Below are 22,500 nucleotides of genomic sequence, written 5' to 3' on the forward strand. Positions count from 1 at the left end.
GTGACCTCAAAATTAAACTGGTTTGTATTCCCGCAGTTCAAGTGTATGTCTTTAATACATTGTTCCTTCGATAATTGATTCATTCCAATTTTCTGCAATTTTTCCTGAATTCAACTTAATATCAATATACTAACCTCTAAAACATTCTCAAGGCTCTTGACTTTGGGTGCGAGTTTGTAATATCGCTGTAGTTTGGCCTGGACTTCCTGATAGAAAGATATTCACAGAAAATGAGGCTTTAACATCTAAATAACAACAACAACGGCAAAAAAAAAAAAGCATAGGATCAGTGTGACACTGCATGGAAGACAGCAAAACAGCTGATGTACTCCACACAACATTTTTATGTTCAACACACCCCATACTTTCAAAAAAGTGCTGGTCACTTCAAAAAGAAATTTGAACTTAGTTATAGAGGAACGAACTTCACTTGTCTTCTGTCAACTGTCCACTGGAATCTTAAAACATACTTATGCTTAATTAAAGGTAAAATTGCTGTTTTTAGGTCAAAACTGGGTAAAACTCTAAATAAGCTCACACGTACAACATTCCTGACAACCGTATGAGAAGATATGAATTGTATTTATGGCACAAAGAGCTATTTGTGTTTAATTTTTGGCAACTTTCTGAAGACATGGTCTCCAAACTTGAAAAAACTGACCAGTTTCCATCCTGTCCATCCATGGATGCAAATAACAAAGAATAGCTTCAATGCACTTCAATTGTTATTGGCAACAAAACTCCAACATTATTTTTTGGTCTTGACTGAGGCAAAGACGTACACGTATTTTAGTGTTTTGCAGTTTGACTGAAATAGTGTGACACTGCAGCAGGGATAGTGCAGTGGTGATAGTATTCGTGTCCCATCAATGTGGCTTGGTTCAGTTCCCAGACATGGTGTCACATGTGGGTTGAGATGGTTAGTTCTCTTCTCTGGTTCGAGAAGTTTTCTCCGGGTACTCCGGTTTGCATAACTGTTGAGAATTCTCCCAACTACCTACTTCAGTGAACTTTTGTACTACAAAGCTGTAAGAGTGGACACTTAAACTTGAGGTAAAAAGAAGTTGTGAGGAAACTTTAAAATGCTCAACATGTCAGCCTAGAAGCCAATGTTTCTCGATTCCCTTTTATTTTCTTCAATCTTTCTGGGTTTAGTACTTTGCTAGTAACCACATGTCTTCTCAGGGGGCTATTTACCTAAGACTTCTACCATGGCACTACAATGATATACAATACCAAAACAATATCGTGTACTATTAGAACTACATATTACACAAAGACAACTTGAATCTCCTGGAAGACAAAAACGCTGCTCCGTTGACAATATGGAATAAAGCGCTGTGTTACCACACATATGCAATGCATGCCTATTTTTTCTAAAGATGACAGGAATTTTTTTTCTCACAAATGATTTATAGGCTGGTAGCCAGCTTTTTAACCTCAGAAAAAGATCTGTTTCGTCATTTGAACATGTGAGCCAAAGGGCCTCCGCTGGCACGACTTCGGAGTGACCCCTGACTTGAAAAAATTGCCTGAAACGCTGCAGTTCAATACCACTCAACCCAGTCTCTTCTGTTTGAGTAACACATACCACAGGCAACCCAGTGTACGCTCATGGAGCGTCTAGTTTACTTCTAGTTTGAAACAAATTTTCTTGAAAGACGCTCATATTTCCTACCAGCCAATCAAAACGTGCGTCTGACAACACATAACCAATCAAAATTTGTGTGATGTCACAGCCATATTTCCATATTCTCATCTAAACACAGCTATTGACCAATGAGAGTGCACAGACTATCCTAATTATTTTAAAAATTGCAAATTTCCACTGTCCTTTGTCTTTGTCCTCTATACCTCTCGTACAAGTTGAATTTTAACATATCGAAAAAGGCCTATTAGTGGCTCAGCGATAAATAAAGTTAAAAATTAAAGTTCATCATCAACATCATTCTGCTGACCTGTTTAATTTCTTGGAAGAAAACTGGATCTTTGGATAACATGCCTTTTAATTCAGGATGGGCTTTGTACTTCTTATAAATATAACCAGCAATTCTGAACTTTTGTTCTTCCAATCTCTTACGATGCTCCTGGGTGTTTTTGCCACAATTTTCCTCTCCGCTACTGTGTTGATTCGCAGGTACAAAATGTGCCCTGGTGACAACATCAAGAAGAGAGCTTTCCTCCATAAGTTTGGCATCCTAAAAATGAGGGCCAAAAAAACTGTTGTCAGAGTAGAACAAACTGGTGTCTGTGTTTAACCCATGCACTTCATCTCACTAGACTGGCAACTTCTAAAAGGAGAATGACCAACCAGGAGACAAATATCTGGGTGCTTCATAGCAAATGAAAAACATATCTAAGCTGAAAAATAACTGACCATAGACAATAGTTTAATAAACAATGCCCTCAATTGTTCCTTTGTGCATCTCTGTTGAACTGGTGGAGTCCTAAATGTCAGCACTTCTATAGAATCACTCCTAAGTACTAAACAAGAAAAAAAAACATTGAGAGAGACAACATGACAAAGAGGTTAGTGCACCAATGATGCCATGTTTGCTGTGTTTGTTTCAATAGTTTCTTTCACTGGCTCCCTCAAATGGAAGTGGTCAATAAAGTGCATAGTACACATGTGCCAGTACATTGTACGTTTTTCCACTTCTGGAGCCATAATTGGTCTTCTTCAGGATTGGAACTTATCCACAATCCTGTAACACTTTTTTCTTCTTGAAGTAAATCATGAAATGGCTCCTGCTAGGACCAGGAGAGGGGGTATTCCTTTGTTCACAAATGCAGTGAAAACATTCCCTGACCACAAACTTCGTTTGAGCTTACAACTACAAGAGTTGTCTCAGAAACTGCTAACCTATTCTCTTTTTTCTTTCATTAGTCATCCATAGTAGTTCATGGTCAATTTAAGGTGATGATGATGATATGCGCCACTTTTACATGTAACCTTTTTTCTCAATAAATTATTTGGAATCGTCTCAAATAAACCAGCCAACTCTCCAGCATAAGTAAGATGCCAAAGAAGAGCAAGTTGCAAAGTTCCAATGCAAATATCGGAATTTTATCCACAAAGAGGCATCAAATAATGTTATTGAATTTCTTCAACAACTGAAGACTATTATGTCAGTTAGAAACAGTCTAACTGATGCAGTAGTCTTATCATTCTAATCAATTATTATTGTAACAGCTATTGTGACAAGGATATAATAAAACTCTCTTTACTAATGAGTGCTTGGGCATATAGAATATTAAAAAATCAAATTCACTTGACATTAAGCTTTTCCAGATCCCTTCCCCAAAACTCTACATTTTTCAGTACTAAATAAATTGTTAAACTTCAGCCTACAGGAAATCTTGGCTTCAACTCACCAAATCTCCTACACTTCTACATCACATACCTTTGCTATGGTCCCATCTGTTTGTGAGGGTCAAGCTGATTGTTGCATTCATGCTGTAACTCAACTGTTTTCCAGGTGGTCCTAACTCATCCAGAATTATGTGCAATGGGTCATCTTCCGTAAGGGCCTAAACAAGGAAGAAAACCCTCCAGGTGAATAATGTAGGGGTTATGGTACAAAATAAATTAAGGTGTGAAATCAATGATTTCAACAAAGGTTGGTTTTTATTTTCTTATTTATAACAACATTAATTATTAGTGCAGCTCTGCACACCAAAGGCACGCTCATGGAGCCCTATGGTTAAGAAAATATGGTAACCCATCTGTGCCATGTATGCCAATGTGAAACTCTGTGGTGCCACCGACATTTTGAGGGGGGCACATCTTTGATACTGGACATCCATGTTATGGTTAATTGACACCTTTGAAAACAAGGTATCCGCTGAGCAGTATCATGTGACCATATTGTGGGCTTAAGTCTAAAGCTCATTGACGTCAGCTGTTTTTTTTTTAAGTTGACTGCTGACAAGGTTTTGGTTTTCAATTGGATTGCAGGCTCAGGCCAGATTAACTTATTGTATGAATAAACAACAGTGGAGCTCCACTTTCAGGCTTGGCTAAATCTATATATTATTATTATTATTATTATTATTATTATTATTATTATTATTATTATTATTATTAAAGTGAAAGCAAAGTAAAGATACTTTAAAACCTCTGATGAAATACTTTTAAATGGAGTTTCATCTTGAACTACAATACTATTAAAACAACAATGATAACATTCCTTTTTTGAGCTGCCCTTTCATGCATGTAATCTGTTAATAGGACAAACACATGGCTTTTGGAGGGCATATAGTTTATTTCCTTGCACTTAAATAGGACAATCTCATTGGTTGAGCGAAGTTGTTTGCCATCTCTGCAGCCAATCAGTATCAGGGCAGCAAATGTATTTTCAGCCCGCACATTTTCCGTTTGGTCCGCAAAAAAGGGTGTTTTACAGAGGGCAGTTTGTCATTTTGCCGCACATATTGATAATAGTGAAATTTTAGCTTTCTCACCAGTTCTTCTTTGTGTTTGAGGATCAACTCATGAATTCTGTACATCTCATTTGGGGTAATGGTTATCTTTATGTCCTTAGAAAGTGATAAATATTGTTCTATCTGAAAGTGAACAAACGAAATAAAAAGATGAATGTCTTTCAAAAAACACATGACTTTTCAAAGCATACTCCAAGGTTTTGATGCAACTAGTGAAGCTAAATGACAAAAGTCAGTCTCCAAGAAATCTTCAAAGGATTGAACTCCCAAAATCTCCAGCACTTCCACATCACACAGCTTTGCTAAGTTCATTAAGTGAAGCTCAATGGCAAAGCTACAAAGCAGTGCTTAATTCTTCATGTCTTGCTAGCATTCATTGTTAGGGTACAGTAAGTTTCAGTTATATCATTTTAAACTCAAGAAACGTTTTTCAAATGCTCTCACTTATGAAGTGCAGCCCCATTGTCAAGCTATAAAATGGCTTACAAGCCAGTTTTTCTTGCATTAAAAAAAAAACAGAAATTTCACACTTACCTCCAACGTTTCATAAAAATCGGTAATTTTATTAAAATTAAATAGTTTTGTAAGAAAATTCTGCAAAATAAAAGGAATATGAATATTCTATTAGCTACCATAATTACTACCACTTCATTCAGCTTAAATGGACATTTCATTTTTTAAGTTCCACTCAAAAAAAAAATTTATTTATTTATCACCTGTTGGGTGGAAAAACCTTTTGGGCTCAGGTGCATTGTAAGCTCTTCTGTGCTTGATTTACAAGGGTCCAAATAGGCCTTTTGCAACTAACAATCACATGGTACAAAATCCGCCATGCTGGACGGCAAGCTCATTATTATTCGCCTACTGGGACATTAAAACAAAGGCAAGTCAAGCTTGACTGGTTCAGGTCTCTTTGTTTTAATGTCCCAGTGGGGAAATAATAATGAGCTTGCCCTCCAGCATGGTGGATTTTGTACCATGTGATCATTAGTTGCAAAAGGCCTATTAAAGATCTGAGTGAAGCTGGCAGGTACAAAACACAAGTCACAGGTCAATACAGAAAGAATCCTAAACATAATAATCATTAACACTAACCTTAGGCCTAATTAGGCCTAAACAAAAGTTTATAGGCCTAATGTTAGCATTGGTAAAACGATGACCTGTGAATTGTGACCTCTGACCGGACATTACTTAACAACAAAACACCGAAACAGCAAAACGAAGCACCAAAACACCATGTATGACCCCATCATACATTGAATACTAACTGACAAAGGTTGGATTAGAGATTAAGCATCATTTTAGGCCTAATAAGTTATTGCTCCTAATGTCAGTCTTAATCTGAATCCTAATCTTAATCTCAATGAATTACGAGCATTAGCGTTTTTAGGCCTAAAACGATATTTAATCTCAAATCCAACCTTTGTCGGTTAGTATTCAGTGTATGGTTGGGTCATACATGGTGTTTTAGTGTTTCGTTTGGCTGTTTCGGTGTTTCGTGGTTTAGTAATGTCCTTCTGACCTGTGTATTGTACCTGCCCGAATGAAACCTTTCATGGATCTATTACCAGCTGTGATTCTACTTTTACTCCAATTTGGCTTTTGATTTTGCTTATTAGTATGCTACAGTGTAGTCTTCCTGTATGATTCTGAATGAACTGACCTGAATTTCATTTACATGTCTCATTGCAAATGGCCGCAATGGTTGCATGTGCTCCTCCTTAAAATGGCTGCCAACCACATGCTTGTTTGCCATACTCTGTATGAGTTTTGCAATCTGCAATGTAATAAAACAGACATACACAACAACCAACCAACTTATACCTTGTGGACACCCATACAGCTATTGTGTGCATTGCAAGGAACAGGACAGGAAGGACAGGAGCTACATGCAAATCTGATATCAATTTACCCTTAAGCTTTTACATACTATTCTCCACAATACCTGAATTTTTTTCTTAGCATAGACCTTATTCATAAATGGCGGTCACATTTATAATTCTTTTGTCCACGTGCAAATTAGCCTACCAAGCCTCATTTTAGAGCAAGAATTCTTTTCAATTCACTGTATGGTATCGAGGCTTGGTAGGCTAATTTGCACTTCGACAAAAGAATTATAAATTGGCCGCCATTTATGAATAAGGTCTATTGGTAGTGGGCAACATTGTGAATATTGTGCAATATGGCTGGTTTCAGAAGCAGGCATAATTTATCAATCTTGCCCAAGATCAAGCTACGACAAATTACCCAATGCTCAAAAATCATTTCTTTACATGTGATGTACCGTGTTTTTTAGAAAACAGTCCTAAGAAAATACGCGTGCTGATTGGTTAAAAATCGTGTTTCTATAACTCGATAGAAACACGGTACATGTTTTCTATTTCTTAAATAGTTTTGAGTAATTTGAAATAAGCATTTTCAAGTCCTTTCATCTCTGATTTTAACAAAAAAAGGAGAGATTGAACCAGTCAAGGGTGATGACTTACTTCTGACCGGTATTGTATTAGTCACATGATTTTCTGGGTTGCATGCCACCAAGAAATGCAGCACCAAAGTACATTTTTTTAAGGACTGGTATTACATGTAATTAAACCCTTGAACTTTCATAGCTTTAGTTGAGTTTTTTTTTACTTGAGTTGAGACAGACACCCCCGACGCATGGGATAAATCTCGTATTTGCACAATCTTTAATTCTCATGTTTGTTGTTTGAAGGAAGTTAGTTATTTGTCAGGATCTTCATGTTAAGCTGTCCAAAGTTTAGCATGTACCATTAAACTAATTCTTTGAACCATTATACTGCATCTAGACTCACCATGGTAAGGTTTCTCCTGGCGCACTGGCTTGGAGGGTCACTGACAAGCATATAAGCTGAAAGGTAGGTAACAGTAATTACAATAAATTTACTACCTTTTTCCTTTTAATTTCTATAGTGCCCTTTTCAATTCTTAATTCAACTTAACAGAATTTAGTCTGCCTTAACCCATTGGCTCCCAGGGGTTCCCCAATGACGAGTAAAATCGTCTGGCGTTAGACAGAATAAAATACTAAGTCTGGGCGGTTTATTAATAAGGCCAGTTTGGACGTCAAAGGGTTAATTAATGGCACATTACTTGAATCATCACGGACCTCTTTAGGACTAAAAGGCAAGGAAACAATTAAAGCCACACACAATAACAGAGTGCCAAGGCTGTGGTAACTTGTACTGGTGGTTAGCATAATGATTTGTCTAAAATTGTTTACAAATTATGAAAAGCAAAAAAATTGCATAAAAAGAGATAACCCCTGGGCCTATACACTGTTACAGTAGCATATAGACCATGAAACATAACACAAAAAACAGTACAGCATAAAACTGTAAAATGATACAAAAGGTGTTGCATCAAATTATACCTTTTGGGGTTACAATGGCTGGATTTAGGAATCTTAGCAGGAAAAATCCTCCAATGAGAGAATTAATGTTGGTGTCACTGACATCAGGGTACTTCTCCTATAATTTGTAACAAGCAAAATACCAACATTGAATCACAAAACAAGTTCACATCATGAGCCTGTACTTCCCTATATTCATTCACTCCAACCCTGGTAAGCCACAATAACAACGCACATACTCTATTTTGTTATTCATGGGTTTTTTTTATGTGGGATGGTAAGTGGACCTCATCTTGACACATCTTGAACATGTGGTATGCTATACCTTCAGACAAAAGATTCAAAATAAAGCTATATGAATCCTTGAAACCACTTTTCTACAATAGGCCACTTCAGAAAATACCAGAATACTCTTTGTTTGTCCCCCCAAATTTTGCATAAGCATTGTTTCTAGTTTCTCTTGGGACTTACAATGGTCCCAAGATAAAACAAAAACAAGGCTTATTCTAAATTTGGGGGGACAAACAAAGAGTATTACGGTATTTTCCGAAGTGGCCTATGGACATCCCCATTTTTTTTCAACTAAGGTGACCCTTGGGGGTCACTTACAGCATTTAGAAACAATGATATACAGTGTATTCAAAACGTTAAAGACGGAGAGGCCACCCCCAACTAATGTCAGGCAGAACAGCTGATGTCAAAACTGAACAGGGGTGTTGGAAACAGGCTCCTTATGATGGGCAAGGAGTTTACTTTGTCGTGAAATTCCCAGTAGAAATCAACCCATGTGGCAGAACACACACTCCACCACATCACTTAAACTCTGCGATGAAACCAAAATAAAATAAATAAATAAAAGTGCAATCCTGTACTTTGAAACATGTGGTTTCTTTATAAATTTCACGAGAATATATATTCTATACCAAAGAAACATCTTGGGCCAGTTATTTCAGGTTTGTAAGATTAGAGTACCATATAGAAATGAGAAATGTTATCCTATACCTTTACTAGGGTGACAATGGCACTGCATAACCACCTGATACCATAAGGAACTTCAAGCAATGACCCTGTGATAGCCTTGACAAATTTTGATGTCAAGTTCATAATTTTCGTAAGCCTTGAACTGTGTTAAGGAAAACCCAAATCAACTATTACTGCTTCATATAAACTAGAAGCAGTAGAGAATAAGGAATTGTCACTGTTTGAAAAGGATTTAGTGTTTTTATTACACCAAGTTAGACTGGCAAAGAGGAAACTCAAGATGAGTTCTTTGATGTAGGTGTTGCTAAAACAAAGTGTAAGGGTTAGGGTTAGCGTAACCTAGACCTAGGTTAACTAACCTAGGTTAGAACCAGGTAGGCTAACCTACAAGTAGTTGCAAATAGGTTGAGACACCCAATCCAAAATCCACCCTCGTTTTAGCAATGCTGTCGATGAATGAACACATGACAATTGATCTGGTTGGACAGAACTTGTTTCTAACTACTTAATAACCAAGAGTGAGGTCATTACAGCAAAATCTCATACTGGCACGTTGCCGACTGACAGCGAGGTCAATACAGCTAAGCCAAGGTTTGAGATTTTGCTGTAACAACCGAACGGTCGAGGATATTAAGTTGTTTATTATATGGCTAACAGGATGGTTCTAAAGAAGAAAAAACTAATTTGCATAACCCATAATTGGCCTGTGGGCATTATGGGAGAATAATGCCCCAGCGCTCAGCTGCTCTTAGCCAATAAGAGTGCACGTTATATAGGCCAGAAACACTAGCCATATAATAATGAGGAGGGACATCTTTAGCCCTCTCCTTCATGCCAAACACTGAATGTTATTAAAAAGGAGGAGCGCACAATGGATATGTGAGTAGGCTCTTTTTTAATAACATTCAATGCTTGGCATGAAGGAGAGGGCTAATGGTATCCCTCCTTAGCTTTTCTGTAACCTTTCCTAAGGGTACCTACAGCTGTAAAACTTATTGTGAACAAATTAAATCAAGTAACAACCTTGCTCTCCAAATAAAGGAGGATTCTTATGGTTGCAGAAGACACTGTAGGATGTCAAAGGACAACCAAGATCAGGATGTCCACATCTTTGCCAAATGCAGGGTATAATATGCAATATTAAAATGCATGATCCATACATAATAATAATAATAATAACATGATTATTATTATTATTATTATTATTGACGAAATGATATATGAAATGGATCATATGTGAACTGCGGATATGAAATCAAGTTAAGCTATGATCCTCGCAGTATGACGGTATCGCAAGGTCACAGGTTTAAACCAGGTTGAAGTCCTGAATTTTTCAGGCTTCTCTACGCAATTGCAAAAATTGCATTCATAACTGCAGCCCTCTCAAAATCGGCTGATGGCTCAATGAGCCGCCTCCTCAGAAAGCTTGACCGTCTCCTTCCAGTCAGAAAATGTCGGACAACACATTTTTAGCTCGAACGTGAAGTCACTGGAGATATTATAAAAGCTTGAAAAAAGTTTGTTTCACGTACAAATTCGCGTCCGCAATATTTTTTGGCGTTGCGCACATGAAATGTTTATTTAACTAACATTCCAGTATTTCTTGTCAGACTCCAAGCAAGTGTCAATTCCATATGTGAAATTTCGTCACTTTAAATCCCCCAGATTGCACTAAATTGCATCTGTGAGTGTCTAAATTTAAAAAATTCCCTAGGGGAGCATGCCCCCAGACCCCCCTAGAAGCTTGCGTCCTTTGGGCACTCGCTTGGCCCGGGGTGCCTATACCACCAAACCGTCTCCGCTTTCCTTATGACCTGCTCCCGAAAAATATTTTGAGAAGGCTGAACTGCGAGGATCATAGTTTCACTTAATAATAATAATAATAATATTATTATTATTATTATTATTATTTGCAGAAATAAATTAACAAATTAGGAATACCAGAGTAAAGTAAAGTGAAAAAAGAATAAATCTTGTTTTAAAAGGATATGATCTCGTATTCTCATTTGAACAGCATCATCATCCATAGCCTAGAAAATGAAAACAAAAAAATGGAAGTTATGAAAGACATTTAATTTAGCTAAATTATGTAAAATCATAAAGCAGCAAAGAAGGGTAATTTACTGTAACTCTCTTCAATCTCATTATACAGTGTGTGGTATACATTGTCTCTTGCAAGCATCAATACTCAATACAAGCATAACTGCACATCTATACATTTATGCACACCAAAGCCTTTAGAAAGACTAAATTTTGAGTACCCTACACAACTGGAATTACCTTTCACAGTGAATTATTAACACATGCCAATCAACCTTTAATTCAGCAACTTAACTCACACAGCTTTGTTTTAAATTGATTTTCAATTGAAGAAAATAGCCAAAACAGTTTCCACCCCTTTTACGCAACATGCCTCAAAGTTCTTGTGGGAGCTTATCTGTAGATGTTCTGCAGTTTGCCACTCAGAATTTCTTCCACAATTTGGCATAATCACTAAAGTATCTAAATGAAATTACATTGTATCTTCAATTGTTATGTATGCAGTCCTTCAAATGTTGTATACCGGTGTAGACACTAAGCAAACTTAACAACAAAGTAATAATATTGCCAAGACTTGCAACATACTCTCTCCAGGGTCACCTGTTCAGATGAATCAGCAAATTTGCCATAAATTTCAGGGTACACCTAAGGCAAACACAATATACAGTTTGTACTTATTTCAATAAATATTATTTGATTGTCTTCAGCTAATGAACTCATTTTTAGCAACCACTGTTTTGTGTGAAACTTGTTTAGTTTAAGTACCCTCTCTCCCAATGCACATAACATTGAAACTTAATTTTCTTGCAAAGTGTTGTCATATTTGGCAAATTAAATCTGTTCTAAGCTTATTTCACGCCCTTTCAGTGAACTCTTTTATTTTTCTGGTTGCTGTCCAAATAAGACAGTCATGTTTAACCATTACTGCCATATGGACACATAAAAAGAACTCTGATCATATGGCTGACAAATACACCTGATCAATTTCGGAATAAAAAACTGTAACCACGAAATGCAAATGGACTCTTTCACTTATCCGTTTTAATGGAATGTGTCCTATCTGTGCAATCATTCAAAAAGATTCACTCCTTACACTTGGCTAACCACATTGCTTTTGCAGATGTATTTCCCTTTTGAAGTAAATCCCTGATATTTTAGCAAAAAAGGACACATACCTTGAGTGGATTGATTTCAAGCAACAGATCCTTTTGTTCAACAACCTCACTGACAAGTTCCCCAAGAGTTGCTTTAAGGTATTCCTGCCCAGGAGCTCGCCTAGATTTTGAAAATGCAATTACTGAAGGACCTGGATGACTTACAAGGAAATTTTACTTAGCTCAAACAGGAATAATCAGTTGATTAATGTCTAAACTGCCACAATGAACATTTAGGTGGTAAATCAAAATGTATGTACCGGTATACATGTACATGAAGTCTTTAGCCTACTGTAGGGCCTGTTATTGTTGAATTGCCACAATATAAAATTAAGACTTTGGAACAAAGCTAGTGATCCGCAGCTGCAGGCCAGCTGTTCTCAGGGAATGTGTGCACACGGTTGTTGATAAAACGAAGGTGAGAGTGACGTTAGGGTTAGCCTAACCCGCCCTTGACGTCATGTCATGGTAATGTGTTAGATGTAGCAGAGTAGTTTGTCTGATTGGTTAGTCTGTTCTTGTCTGCCCTAATATGGACACTCCTCTTCCATGACATGACTGAATGCAATGTGGTGGGCAAACGACTAATGATTCAGGGGGACCCATGGCTACATGAATTATCAGTCATGAAAGCAAGTCACATTTGTTGGATTGACAATAAGAGTAGAAGAAGCTTGGCTTCTTCTGAGGTGTCCATTTTCTTGACGCAGTTGTTGACCCAGACAAACAACTATCAGATGCTGTCAAACCAACCCAAAAAGCAACTGAAACTCCCCTGTTATATTGTTTTTTCCAAGGCGAAACATTCCACATCTCTCTCTAATCATGACTGAACAGTATTTGCCCAGTTAAATAAATATTAAAGCATGTACTGGCCAGTCCATATCACTCCACAGCAATGTTACAATGACATCAACAGTAAGTGAGGATATGCATTGAAAAAAAAAGAACGTCAATAATTATTATTTGTAATAATTATACCTACCTTGTGTATGTTGTCATCATTCTTGTGATGGCTGTATTTGCTCTTAGAAGGCTGTTAAATGTCTCAGACTCAGAAACCTCATACTTCAAGGCCAGCTATATTTACAGCAAGCAAAAACAGTTGGTGTTTAATGTTTTCTTCATGTAAGACAAATAAAATTAAACCTATAATACCTTATGCATATGCAAAACATTAGCTCATGGTTGATTAAAAATGTGTTTTGACTCAACATGAGCTCCGTACTTATGTACGAATAGAAAAGCTGCAAATTGCAATCTCTTCATGATATTATTTTGTGTGTCTTTTTTCAAGCTTCTCAGTCACTTTTACTGCCATGAAGTTTTGACATGATTGCTCATCAACATCTCGAACATCAGTCATGCTTGGATTAATTAGCACAGAGGGCAACTTGTGTGTCTTCATATTTAACTTAAAAAATATGACTGACATAAATATGCCACTGCATGGTTTTCTAGAAGCTCTCACTAATCTCAATCTAATCTTCAATTGCTAAATTTTATTTTTCATACCTGAAACATAGTAAGCAAAAGATGTTCCTCCCTGGCTTCATACTGATTGCCGTAAAGTGAGAACAACACTGGCTGCAAAAGATCTAAAATAGCACATTAACATTGTCTATAAAACATGGTGACACATCAAATTGAATTTATTGCTACCATCACAGTTTTTGTTTAACAGGCAAGGTCTCTTGCAAGCTTGTGAAAAACATGGTTTGGTTCAGTTTGTCGGTTCTCTTCTCTGCTCCGAGAGGTTTTTCTCAGGAGAGTTGAAAACACTGACCCTCAGTCCATGGACTACCCTGATGGACTACCCAAATGGACTACTCTAAAATAGACAAACTCTAAAAGAACTGATTACATTGCATGTACCTTGTTAATTTTCGTCCATACGGCCATATGTGACTAAATTCAGGAGTTCCACTGATCTCACTTCACTAACATGACGTAATCAGCCATCGCAACAATTATTCAAAAGCTAACCTTTTTCAAATGGGTGCTTAGACTTAAATACTGTTGACCGATGCTGTTTAAAACAAATACCTTAGCACTAATTGTGACACTGCTTACAACCAATAGTGTTTTGGGGGTAGTCCATTTGGGTAGTCCATGGACTGGGGTCAGTGTTTTCAACTCTCCTGTTTTTCTCCAGGTTCTCCAGTTCTCCCCTCTCCACAAAATCCAATATTTGATTTGATTTGAGTTAATTCACTTATCTTGTTTTTCAAATATTTGACCAATAACCACCAAACACAATGTTGATCAGGAAAATGAGAAAAACTCATCTGCATCCCAGTGTTGTTTTGGGGAGGGGGAGCCGAAACATTGAGATTTACTTCTTGCAACAAAAGCTTTTTTACATATGGACAAGGAAATCTTGTCCAGAATTGTCGTTAAAAATTCACCTTGGTTAAAATTTTTCAAATTAGTTTGTTTTTTACTTTGATTCATTGTTTCAGATTATGAGAATGTCTATGAGACAAAGAAATCAATGATTCATTTCATATACCATTTCATCATTGAGACAAAAGAAAGTAAAAAAAACAGACTAGCCTGAAAAAGGCACTTCATGCATGCACTGCTAAAAAAAAGCTACATACATTATGCAAGAAATCTTGTTACTTACCATCGATCTCTCGGAGAGAAACAATCCTTGTAAGTTGAGCCAGATAAGAGGCCTCCGTTTGAAGAAGGAAAAAAAGATTTCCATACCTCTGCTCAAACAAAATAATCAAGAATACATGAATCAAAGTTAGGATTCAGTATTACTGGACGATACATGGACCTTGGGGCTCACAAGAATTTGGTAGAATCAACAGAGCTAACTAAGGCTTTCATGCTTGAAGTGTCAGTTTTTTAATCTTCCTCCATAAAGGAAATAATAATTTTATTTACTTTTGTTAAGGTGCACTTAAACTCTAGTATTTTTAGTCTACAACATTGATCTCCCCACCAAAAGCAAACAAACATGCTTGATGATTCTTCTCTCAAAATTTGTAATTTGGACCCACGACCGTGACGTGAGAGGCATGGTTTTATGTCACAAACTGCTTTGCAATGCAAAATTTCTTTGAAATCCAGAATGCAAACCAGTTTGTGACATCAAATCAATAATAGACCATGCCTCTCACTTCAAGGCCATGGGTCCAAATTATTGCTAGTTCTTTCAATTTTACGTTGGCTTGCATGGCATTCAAAAAGCTAAATGCCAGGTAACAATGGTGACATACGTATGCTTTGGATGGGGAGATATGTATTAGGAACAAAAAAACATTTTAGTCTAGGTGGACTTCAAATCAATAAAGATATGACCAAATTCATGTGGTTCGAACATCCACTAATGCAGCACCACAGTTCACTTCTTGGCTGCCATGTTATTACAATTCCACTATATGTATAAAGTACACAACACCAAATTTGACTTAAAAACTGAGCATTGCACAAGCTCAAAGATGCAATGATCAAAATAATATTTCCAATGTACCTCTTGCTGTTTGTCATCACTGTGGCCACCTTCTGCAAACAAAGCAAAATAATTTGGTATAACTGTTAAATGTTGTGCGTCTGGCTCTGTCAGTGGTTATTCTTACAGGAGTCAGACACCCAAGATGGCATTTTTAGCATTGAAGAGGGAAGGGTTAACTGTTACAATTACCTGTCTTCTGTGGTGCTGAGGGGATTATGGCTACATTGCATCATCTAATAACTGGCTGACAATAATTATTCTTGATTTTGAGCTACATAAATATAATGCAGCACCACGTTTTTTAGCCAAAGCAAAATAAAACACTTATTTGAGGAACACACACCATTCCCAAGGAAAATAATTGTTAGTTCATGGCCAGGGTCCATGGCCACTATTTTTTCCCTGAGGGCACAAACATGGCTGTCATGGCATCACATGAAAACGGAGAATGAAGTCTTTAGGCAATTAACTATGTACACTATTTCTCTGCACAACTGTTCACTATGTCTAACAGCAGGTCCAACCAGAGTCCAAGACGAAAAAGAGAGTGGCACTGGGTTTTAACATACTTTTAACCCTTTCAGCCCCGTGGGGTTTCCCACTGACCAGTAAAATCGTGTGGCGTTAGACAGAGTAAAATCTATAAGTGGCACTATTGGGAGTTAAAGGGTTAATGGGGACATAGTTTTTGAGTGAATCTAGGTGTTGTTAACCCTTTCAGCCCCGTGGGGTTCCCCACTGACCAGTGAAATCGTCTGGCGTTAGGCAGAGTAAAATCTATAAGTGGCACTATTGGGAGTTAAAGGGTTAATGGGGACATAGTTTTTGAGTGAATCTAGTTGTTGTTAACCCTTTCAGCCCCGTGGGGTTCCCCACTGACCAGTGAAATCGTCTGGCGTTAGACAGAGTAAAATCTATAAGTGGCACTATTGGGAGTTAAAGGGTTAATGGGGACATAGTTTTTGAGTGAATCTAGCTGTTGTTAACCCTTTCAGCCCCGTGGGGTTCCCCACTGACCAGTAAAATCGTCTGGCGTTAGACAGAGTAAAATCTATAAGTGGCACTATTGGGAGTTACAGGGTTAATGGGGACATAGTCTAGCTGTTGTTAACCCTTTCAGCCCCCTGGGGTTCCCCATTGACGAGTAAAATCGTCTGGCGTTAGACAGAGTAAAATCTATAAGTGGCACTATTGGGAGTTAAAGGGTTAATGGGGACATAGTTTTTGAGTGAATCTAGCTGTTGTTAACCCTTTCAGCCCCATGGGGTTCCCCACTGACGAGTAAAATCGTCTGGCGTTAGACAGAGTAAAATCTATAAGTGGCACTATTGGGAGTTGAAGGGTTAAATGAAAAACTTCACCTAACTAAAATTTATTTTGTTAAAACACAAGGGGTGCTTCCCATTATGCCTGACCATCAGGTTGGAGAGCAGTGGAACTAACCAAGGAAAAATGGAACGACAATTTCCATCAAAGTCAATTTCCAACCGGACTAAGGTGTGCCATTTACATTTCAAAGTTCGATTGCATCGCAGTGAAGTGGGACTCGAAACAATAATTTTTGTAAATGGAACAGCACATTTCAGTCAGACAGGCCCAACTGGTCAAAGAGGACCACAGGTGGTCCCAAATATTCTGGTCAGACCGAACCGAAACAAACCTTTGACTTAAGCCTCAAAATGTCCAAAAAATTTGGGCTTAATGGAAGCACCCAAGCGTTCCCACAACTCTGAGGTTCATCTAACCAAAATAAATTGCTGAATTTCTTGGTCAGCCAGTAGCCACTCTACTATATTTAGCTAAATCACTGACAGAGACATAATTTGTAAAGTCAGAACAAAAAGGTGGCCATGGGTATCCAAACGCTTCAAAGTTTCTTGTTGCGTGAAAAGATCTGCAAACATCCCCATGACCTGACTGTCATGTTTGTCATGCTATACAATAACAAGGAAGTTTGTCTTTGCCTGTCCCGCGAACAGCTTGGCTAAAATGTTTACAAGAGTGTGAATTGGATCGATGACGTGAAGCTACAGTACTTGGAGTCTGAATTGTTTCTCTTGGGAAGGGGTTATATTGCAATGATAATATTAATTGACTTCATTACCGCGTTTTCAAGGAGAAATTAGGAAAAGAATGCAGCCACTCGCTTATCGTGTACTTACATCAGCCGGATCACATTAACTAACCCAATAAAATTTAAATTTAAACTAGGCTATCGGATGAACGCAGGAGACAATGTTTTGACTATAGTAGATTACACAAAACAAACTCTTTCAGAATTATGGAGCCTTATTCGATAAACATTTCAAGCACGAGAAGTATGTTGAGGATTCATTTCAGGAATGTTGTCTTCCTAGTTACAGAGGTAGAAAACGGACAATAATCTTCGCTGAATACCAACTAACGTTCGTGAAAAATATTCAAGAATTTTCCCGAAAATTATATGTGCTGGCGCGGGCTTAGATTCGCTTGAAAACGCTGCAGGCAGGAACAACTTGTCATTAAATACGACAGTAATACTTCAAGTGAATTTAAATAAGGAGTCACGAATTCAAATAAACTCAATACTCCAACAAAATGAAACATCATTAATGTCTACAGATTAAGGGATACAATATCACCTTACCATGTTTTCTCTCTAAGTCGATAAAATTTTCTGATGACTCCTGAAAAAAAAAACAGAAATAACTCAGACTAGCGGGTCTTAAATTAGGAATTGCGAGTGATGTAGCAAACCTGCGAAAGCAAAAATAAGGGACATACGCCATATTGTACCTCTATAGCTTTCTTGTAGGCTATAAGAAAGCCAATAAGCTGATCGAAATGCCGAACTTCCCTTTCCAAATCGTAGTTCGTCTTGCTTAGTTCTGAAATCCGTTCTTTAAGGATTCTTATTTGCTTGTGGACTGAGAGTAAATAATACACAATAAGTTCTCAAAAAAAATCCACGTGCAAGCGAATAAAGTTGACAGAAGTACGAAAGGTCAAACATTTTTCCCATACATGAACTCTGCTGTGGTTTTTCCTCTTCTAATAAAACTGTCAAATCGTCTAACGCAGCCATGGCAAAGTGAATATCGGAACAATTATTCAAATGAATTTCTTGTGATCAACTTGTTTATGAAATGAGCACGCGGTAATTGACGATCGAAGCTGGTTGACGAACCGATAACACCTTGAATTAAAACGCATTGTTGATAGGTTGATCAAGTCTTCTGGTATTTTAACACCAACATCGCGTCACTATCCTTTTCCTGTTAAAATCACTTCAAAACATCGCTCGGCTTTCCTTCTCCGTGTCATCCCAATATAAAACCTCCAGTGTAACAGGATGTACGCATGGTTCCGTTGTGTGACTCTTTTCTGACATTTCATTGGCTAATGAGAGCTTTTTGACAGGTGGGTTAAAGTTACCAGTTCCGCTTCTTTCCGGGGCGGGAAAAGTAGATCAGATTACAGCTGTACATTCACCTTTGCGGAACTTGGAACGATAAAATCGCGAATCTTCGCTTTATGCTGTTCTTAAAAATATGCGGGCAAAAGTTTTATTACTATCTAAGTTCACATTGCTCTTCATAGAAAAAGGTGAAATATTGCGCAAACCGAATTTGTTTATCAGGCCGGGCGAAAGTTTCAGAAGCAAAATTTCCATCTAGGAAGTAAAAATGATTTCTCTTTCTATTTTACCATATTAAAAACATGCGTCCGAGAAACGAATACACCTAATTTTGTGGACTCTTCTTGCGTTCGTAATTTTTTTCATACTATCCATGAAGTAGGCCCTGCATGAAATCAAAGTTCTCCCAAACTGTGGTGAGAAATTAAGTTCACTTCTTTTTTACAGGCGTGTAATGAAAGCCTTTTATCGTGGATTTACGAAAATTGGTCGCATCCTGTCGGATAGCCTGTGTACAGCCGCCCGCTCTCCGGAGACCGGGCAGCTGTACACAGGCTACCTGTTGGAATGTCATGCGGGAGATGGCAATATTAGAAAATCAGCAAAGCTTGCCCACTCACCCGACCCCTACAGGCAAGGGACTTCCTTTTTCTGTCTGTGCGGCATTGAGATGAGCATTCTTATCCCTTTTTCACCTATTTTCGCAGAAAATTGTTTTTCTTAAGATTTGTATATGAGTCGCAAAATTGACTTAGGCTTAGGAGTCAGTTGTTACCCCAAAATCTATTTTGTTCAAAATTGATTGTTAAGTAAAAAACCCTTCATTTGTTGGAATAGTGTTTGCCCTAGTGCACAAGGCATGGACTGCGGCAAACACTCGCTATATGTGTGTTTTTGCCTCAGTCTAGAGAAAGACGCATATTACGTATCCATTTTTGATTATTTTTCCTATGCTTACTTGTAAACGAGCAAGACCCTCCAACGTTAACTGGCTTCCTTGGTGAGGTAGTGTTCCCTAAGTGGTCCGCGTGAAGGGGCGATCCAAGATGGCGGCCGTTTGCGGGAAACAAGACTCAAAGTTTTGAAAACGCCTCCCCGTTCCCTTATCCTCATTATTTTGGCACCCATTCCACTACTTAAGGTTACACATGCCATGACCCATTGCAAGCCTGAAGAAGTATAATCTCACGTGAATAGATCATGCTTGGAAGTGCGTGAAATTTATTCGTGGCAAGAAGAATTTGGCAAGATCTGAAGCGGAAGCTTTCGTCAATTATAAAGGCAACTACTGAATTATTATTGACGTTTACCGGTGACAACGAATGGCGCGAAATTGGTTCTAAAAATAGATTGGTCCATACGTATTACACCCTTGAGTCAGCCCTTTCCCGTATAACTACTATGTTTTGACGTATGTGACTGAGAACATACGTAAAGTGGTTCACATACTCATGTCACGTAATAAATGGCTGACCATAGGTCTCTTCAATATGGAAGATGGAGGCTCCGCATAATGGGCTCAGTTCTCATATGCAATAATCATTTTTGAGGGAGGGGGAGATTGCTCTCCCCCCCCCCCTCCCCCAAAAGGGACGAATAGATTACTCTTCCTAAACGTACACTCCTCCAGGGGGTGGGAGATCGGAGGCGAGTTAGTTTTTCGATGGACTTCAACTTTGACTGCGTCAACTTAAACTGAAGCCTTTTTATTTGCTCATTCACATTCCAATCTCTTTTCGTGGATATGTTGTGGTTTAAATTTCTTTTTGATCTTTTTCGAACCAGTTCGATTTTGAGTTTTCTTTGTCTAAGGTTCATTACCATAATCTGAAACAAAGGAAAATCAAAATTGAACTGTTTAAAATTTAGAGCCAGGAAAAAAATTGCACCACAAGAGCTATATATCCCTGCTCGGTCTCTCCTCAAACAACACACAACCAGTTATGACAAAAATATGCGAACAGTTATGTTAAGAAGAATACAATTTTAATTTTTTGGGCTCAGTAATCATCAAGATATTGGCTATCAAAAACTGAGAAATTATGTCACAGGGGCAAAAACCCTAATGAGCACATAATACACTATCATTTGTAAAATTTCAAATTTTGAGAACAATACTTCTCACACATTGTCCGGTATATCTTGCTCATGATAAATTACCATGCACTTTTAACATTCATACTACTTTCTTGCTTTAATATGGATTAGATTATAATGCGCTTATGTTAATGAGGCGCAAACTTGTAAACAATGACCTCACCTATTATGATCAAAAAAGAGGATCAAGTACATATGGTTGATTGAAATTAATATGTGGGTAAAATTTGCTACATATGTTCACGTGACGGAAGACCACTTATCTTTCGTTGACTTTGGAATGTCTGGCTAACAACCAAGACGATTATCGAAAAGTGATGAGATGGCGTGGGAAGGGTTATCAAACGAGTTATGTCTTGGAATGTAACAGATAAAGAGTAGATCTATGGATTGAAAGTGATGCTTGCACTTAACAGGACAATTTAAGCAATTGTCTCACGTGTATACGTAGGCACCTGAAAATTTCATGGGGATTCAATGGGATTCGAACCCATGACCTCGATCTGCGTTGCCAGTGCAATGCTCTACCAACTTAGCTATAAAGCTGTCAAAGTGAGACAAAGCGAGCATCAATTTCAATCTTTCGTCTTTGACCAGCACTTCAAATTAACATTTATTCTCTTTTTAAGAGTAGATCTGTCACTTTTAGCCCAATCCGGCGTATGACATCAACATGTTTACTGATATCAAACATTCCGTCACTGATTTTGAGACACGAGCAACGATTGCCAATAATGTCTGAAAACTGAAAAACAACTCCAACGTGTCATTAAACTTTGCAGAAACTGGTGTTTTCTCTTTCTTTTTCTTTTACAACTCGGCCGGGTAATTGATAAGAAGGTGGGGTAGCTTGCTACATACAACCCGATAGTGGGCAAAATCGTGCTTGACGGCCCATGCACTCAAATACGCCTACTCCGTGAACGAGCCCTTGGTCCTACTTTAGTGAGGGTCTGAATGTGTTTAAAAGTGTAAAAAAAACTAACTCAGGGGGTGTATTACATTGCGGTCGAAGAATGAGAACTAGCATCGAAAATGTACGCAAAGCGCTGAGTGTAAACTCAACTAACTTTGCGCATAAGAAAATATAAATATACCTTGCAAATTTTGTGGCAAATTTTCCCACGCATAGTGGATAGCTAGACTATTTTCTTGACTAGATGTTCGATAGAATCTTCGAATATGTCGCTGGCCGAGTTTGAGGCGGATTGAAGGATTTTGGCTACATTTTTTGGCTCGATTTCTCGGCCTTGTTTGCTTGGCCGATCGACTGGTGAGCGTTTCCTATCTTCTCTCTCTTTTAGAGATCGGTCTTGGGTTGAGGATATCTCGCGAAACAGAGGACAGAATGGCACTAAATTGCCAAAAAACGATCACAAAGAGACAACAGACAAGTAACTCGGCAACAGTACTGTTTATTTCTTTTATTAAGCCTTCTGATTTGTATCGACCGTCTAAAACTAAAACTCGCAATACAAGCTCTCTAAATTCAAAACACAACACAGAGCTTGGGCCACCTGTGCCAGCCCACGTTCAACTTGACTCAGTG

General features: G+C 37.9%; 1 protein-coding gene and 1 long non-coding RNA gene across 5 annotated transcripts in view; one reads left to right on the forward strand and one right to left on the reverse strand.

The window, feature by feature from the left end:
• Nucleotides 1-12,087, forward strand: part of LOC138029898 (uncharacterized) — a 16,996-nt gene extending 4,909 nt beyond the window's left edge. Inside the window, exons 2-4 of the long non-coding RNA XR_011127959.1 lie at nucleotides 3,348-3,556; nucleotides 7,251-7,319; nucleotides 11,955-12,087. This is a non-coding gene — a long non-coding RNA (uncharacterized lncRNA). The remainder of the gene's footprint in view (nucleotides 1-3,347; nucleotides 3,557-7,250; nucleotides 7,320-11,954) is intronic.
• LOC138029863 (uncharacterized) overlaps nucleotides 1-18,787 on the reverse strand; it is a 44,669-nt gene extending 25,882 nt beyond the window's left edge. Inside the window, exons 1-20 of one of the 4 annotated variants that reach the window (XR_011127953.1) lie at nucleotides 18,461-18,787; nucleotides 18,233-18,363; nucleotides 18,084-18,123; nucleotides 15,476-15,507; nucleotides 14,618-14,705; nucleotides 13,504-13,586; nucleotides 12,974-13,068; nucleotides 12,010-12,109; nucleotides 11,420-11,479; nucleotides 10,785-10,824; nucleotides 8,816-8,931; nucleotides 7,835-7,931; nucleotides 7,257-7,312; nucleotides 6,107-6,220; nucleotides 4,978-5,037; nucleotides 4,465-4,566; nucleotides 3,405-3,531; nucleotides 2,378-2,484; nucleotides 1,959-2,198; nucleotides 135-206 (exon numbers count right to left, since the gene is read on the reverse strand). Coding sequence is in view for 3 of the 4 variants with exons in the window: in XM_068877689.1 (XP_068733790.1) it covers nucleotides 135-206; nucleotides 1,959-2,198; nucleotides 2,378-2,484; nucleotides 3,405-3,531; nucleotides 4,465-4,566; nucleotides 4,978-5,037; nucleotides 6,107-6,220; nucleotides 7,257-7,312; nucleotides 7,835-7,931; nucleotides 8,816-8,931; nucleotides 10,785-10,824; nucleotides 11,420-11,479; nucleotides 12,010-12,109; nucleotides 12,974-13,068; nucleotides 13,504-13,586; nucleotides 14,618-14,705; nucleotides 15,476-15,507; nucleotides 18,084-18,123; nucleotides 18,233-18,363; nucleotides 18,461-18,521 (1,821 nt within the window). In the remaining variant the exon portion in view is untranslated. The remainder of the gene's footprint in view (nucleotides 1-134; nucleotides 207-1,958; nucleotides 2,199-2,377; nucleotides 2,485-3,404; nucleotides 3,532-4,464; nucleotides 4,567-4,977; nucleotides 5,038-6,106; nucleotides 6,221-7,256; nucleotides 7,313-7,834; nucleotides 7,932-8,815; nucleotides 8,932-10,784; nucleotides 10,825-11,419; nucleotides 11,480-12,009; nucleotides 12,110-12,973; nucleotides 13,069-13,503; nucleotides 13,587-14,617; nucleotides 14,706-15,475; nucleotides 15,508-18,083; nucleotides 18,124-18,232; nucleotides 18,364-18,460) is intronic. The other 3 variants (XM_068877689.1, XM_068877688.1, XM_068877690.1) reach the window with 3 other exon arrangements.
• Nucleotides 18,788-22,500: the final 3,713 nt, after the last annotated feature.

This window comes from Montipora capricornis, chromosome 13 (assembly GCF_036669925.1).
Source record: "Montipora capricornis isolate CH-2021 chromosome 13, ASM3666992v2, whole genome shotgun sequence".
In the NCBI taxonomy this organism is placed as follows: domain Eukaryota; kingdom Metazoa; phylum Cnidaria; class Anthozoa; order Scleractinia; family Acroporidae; genus Montipora; species Montipora capricornis.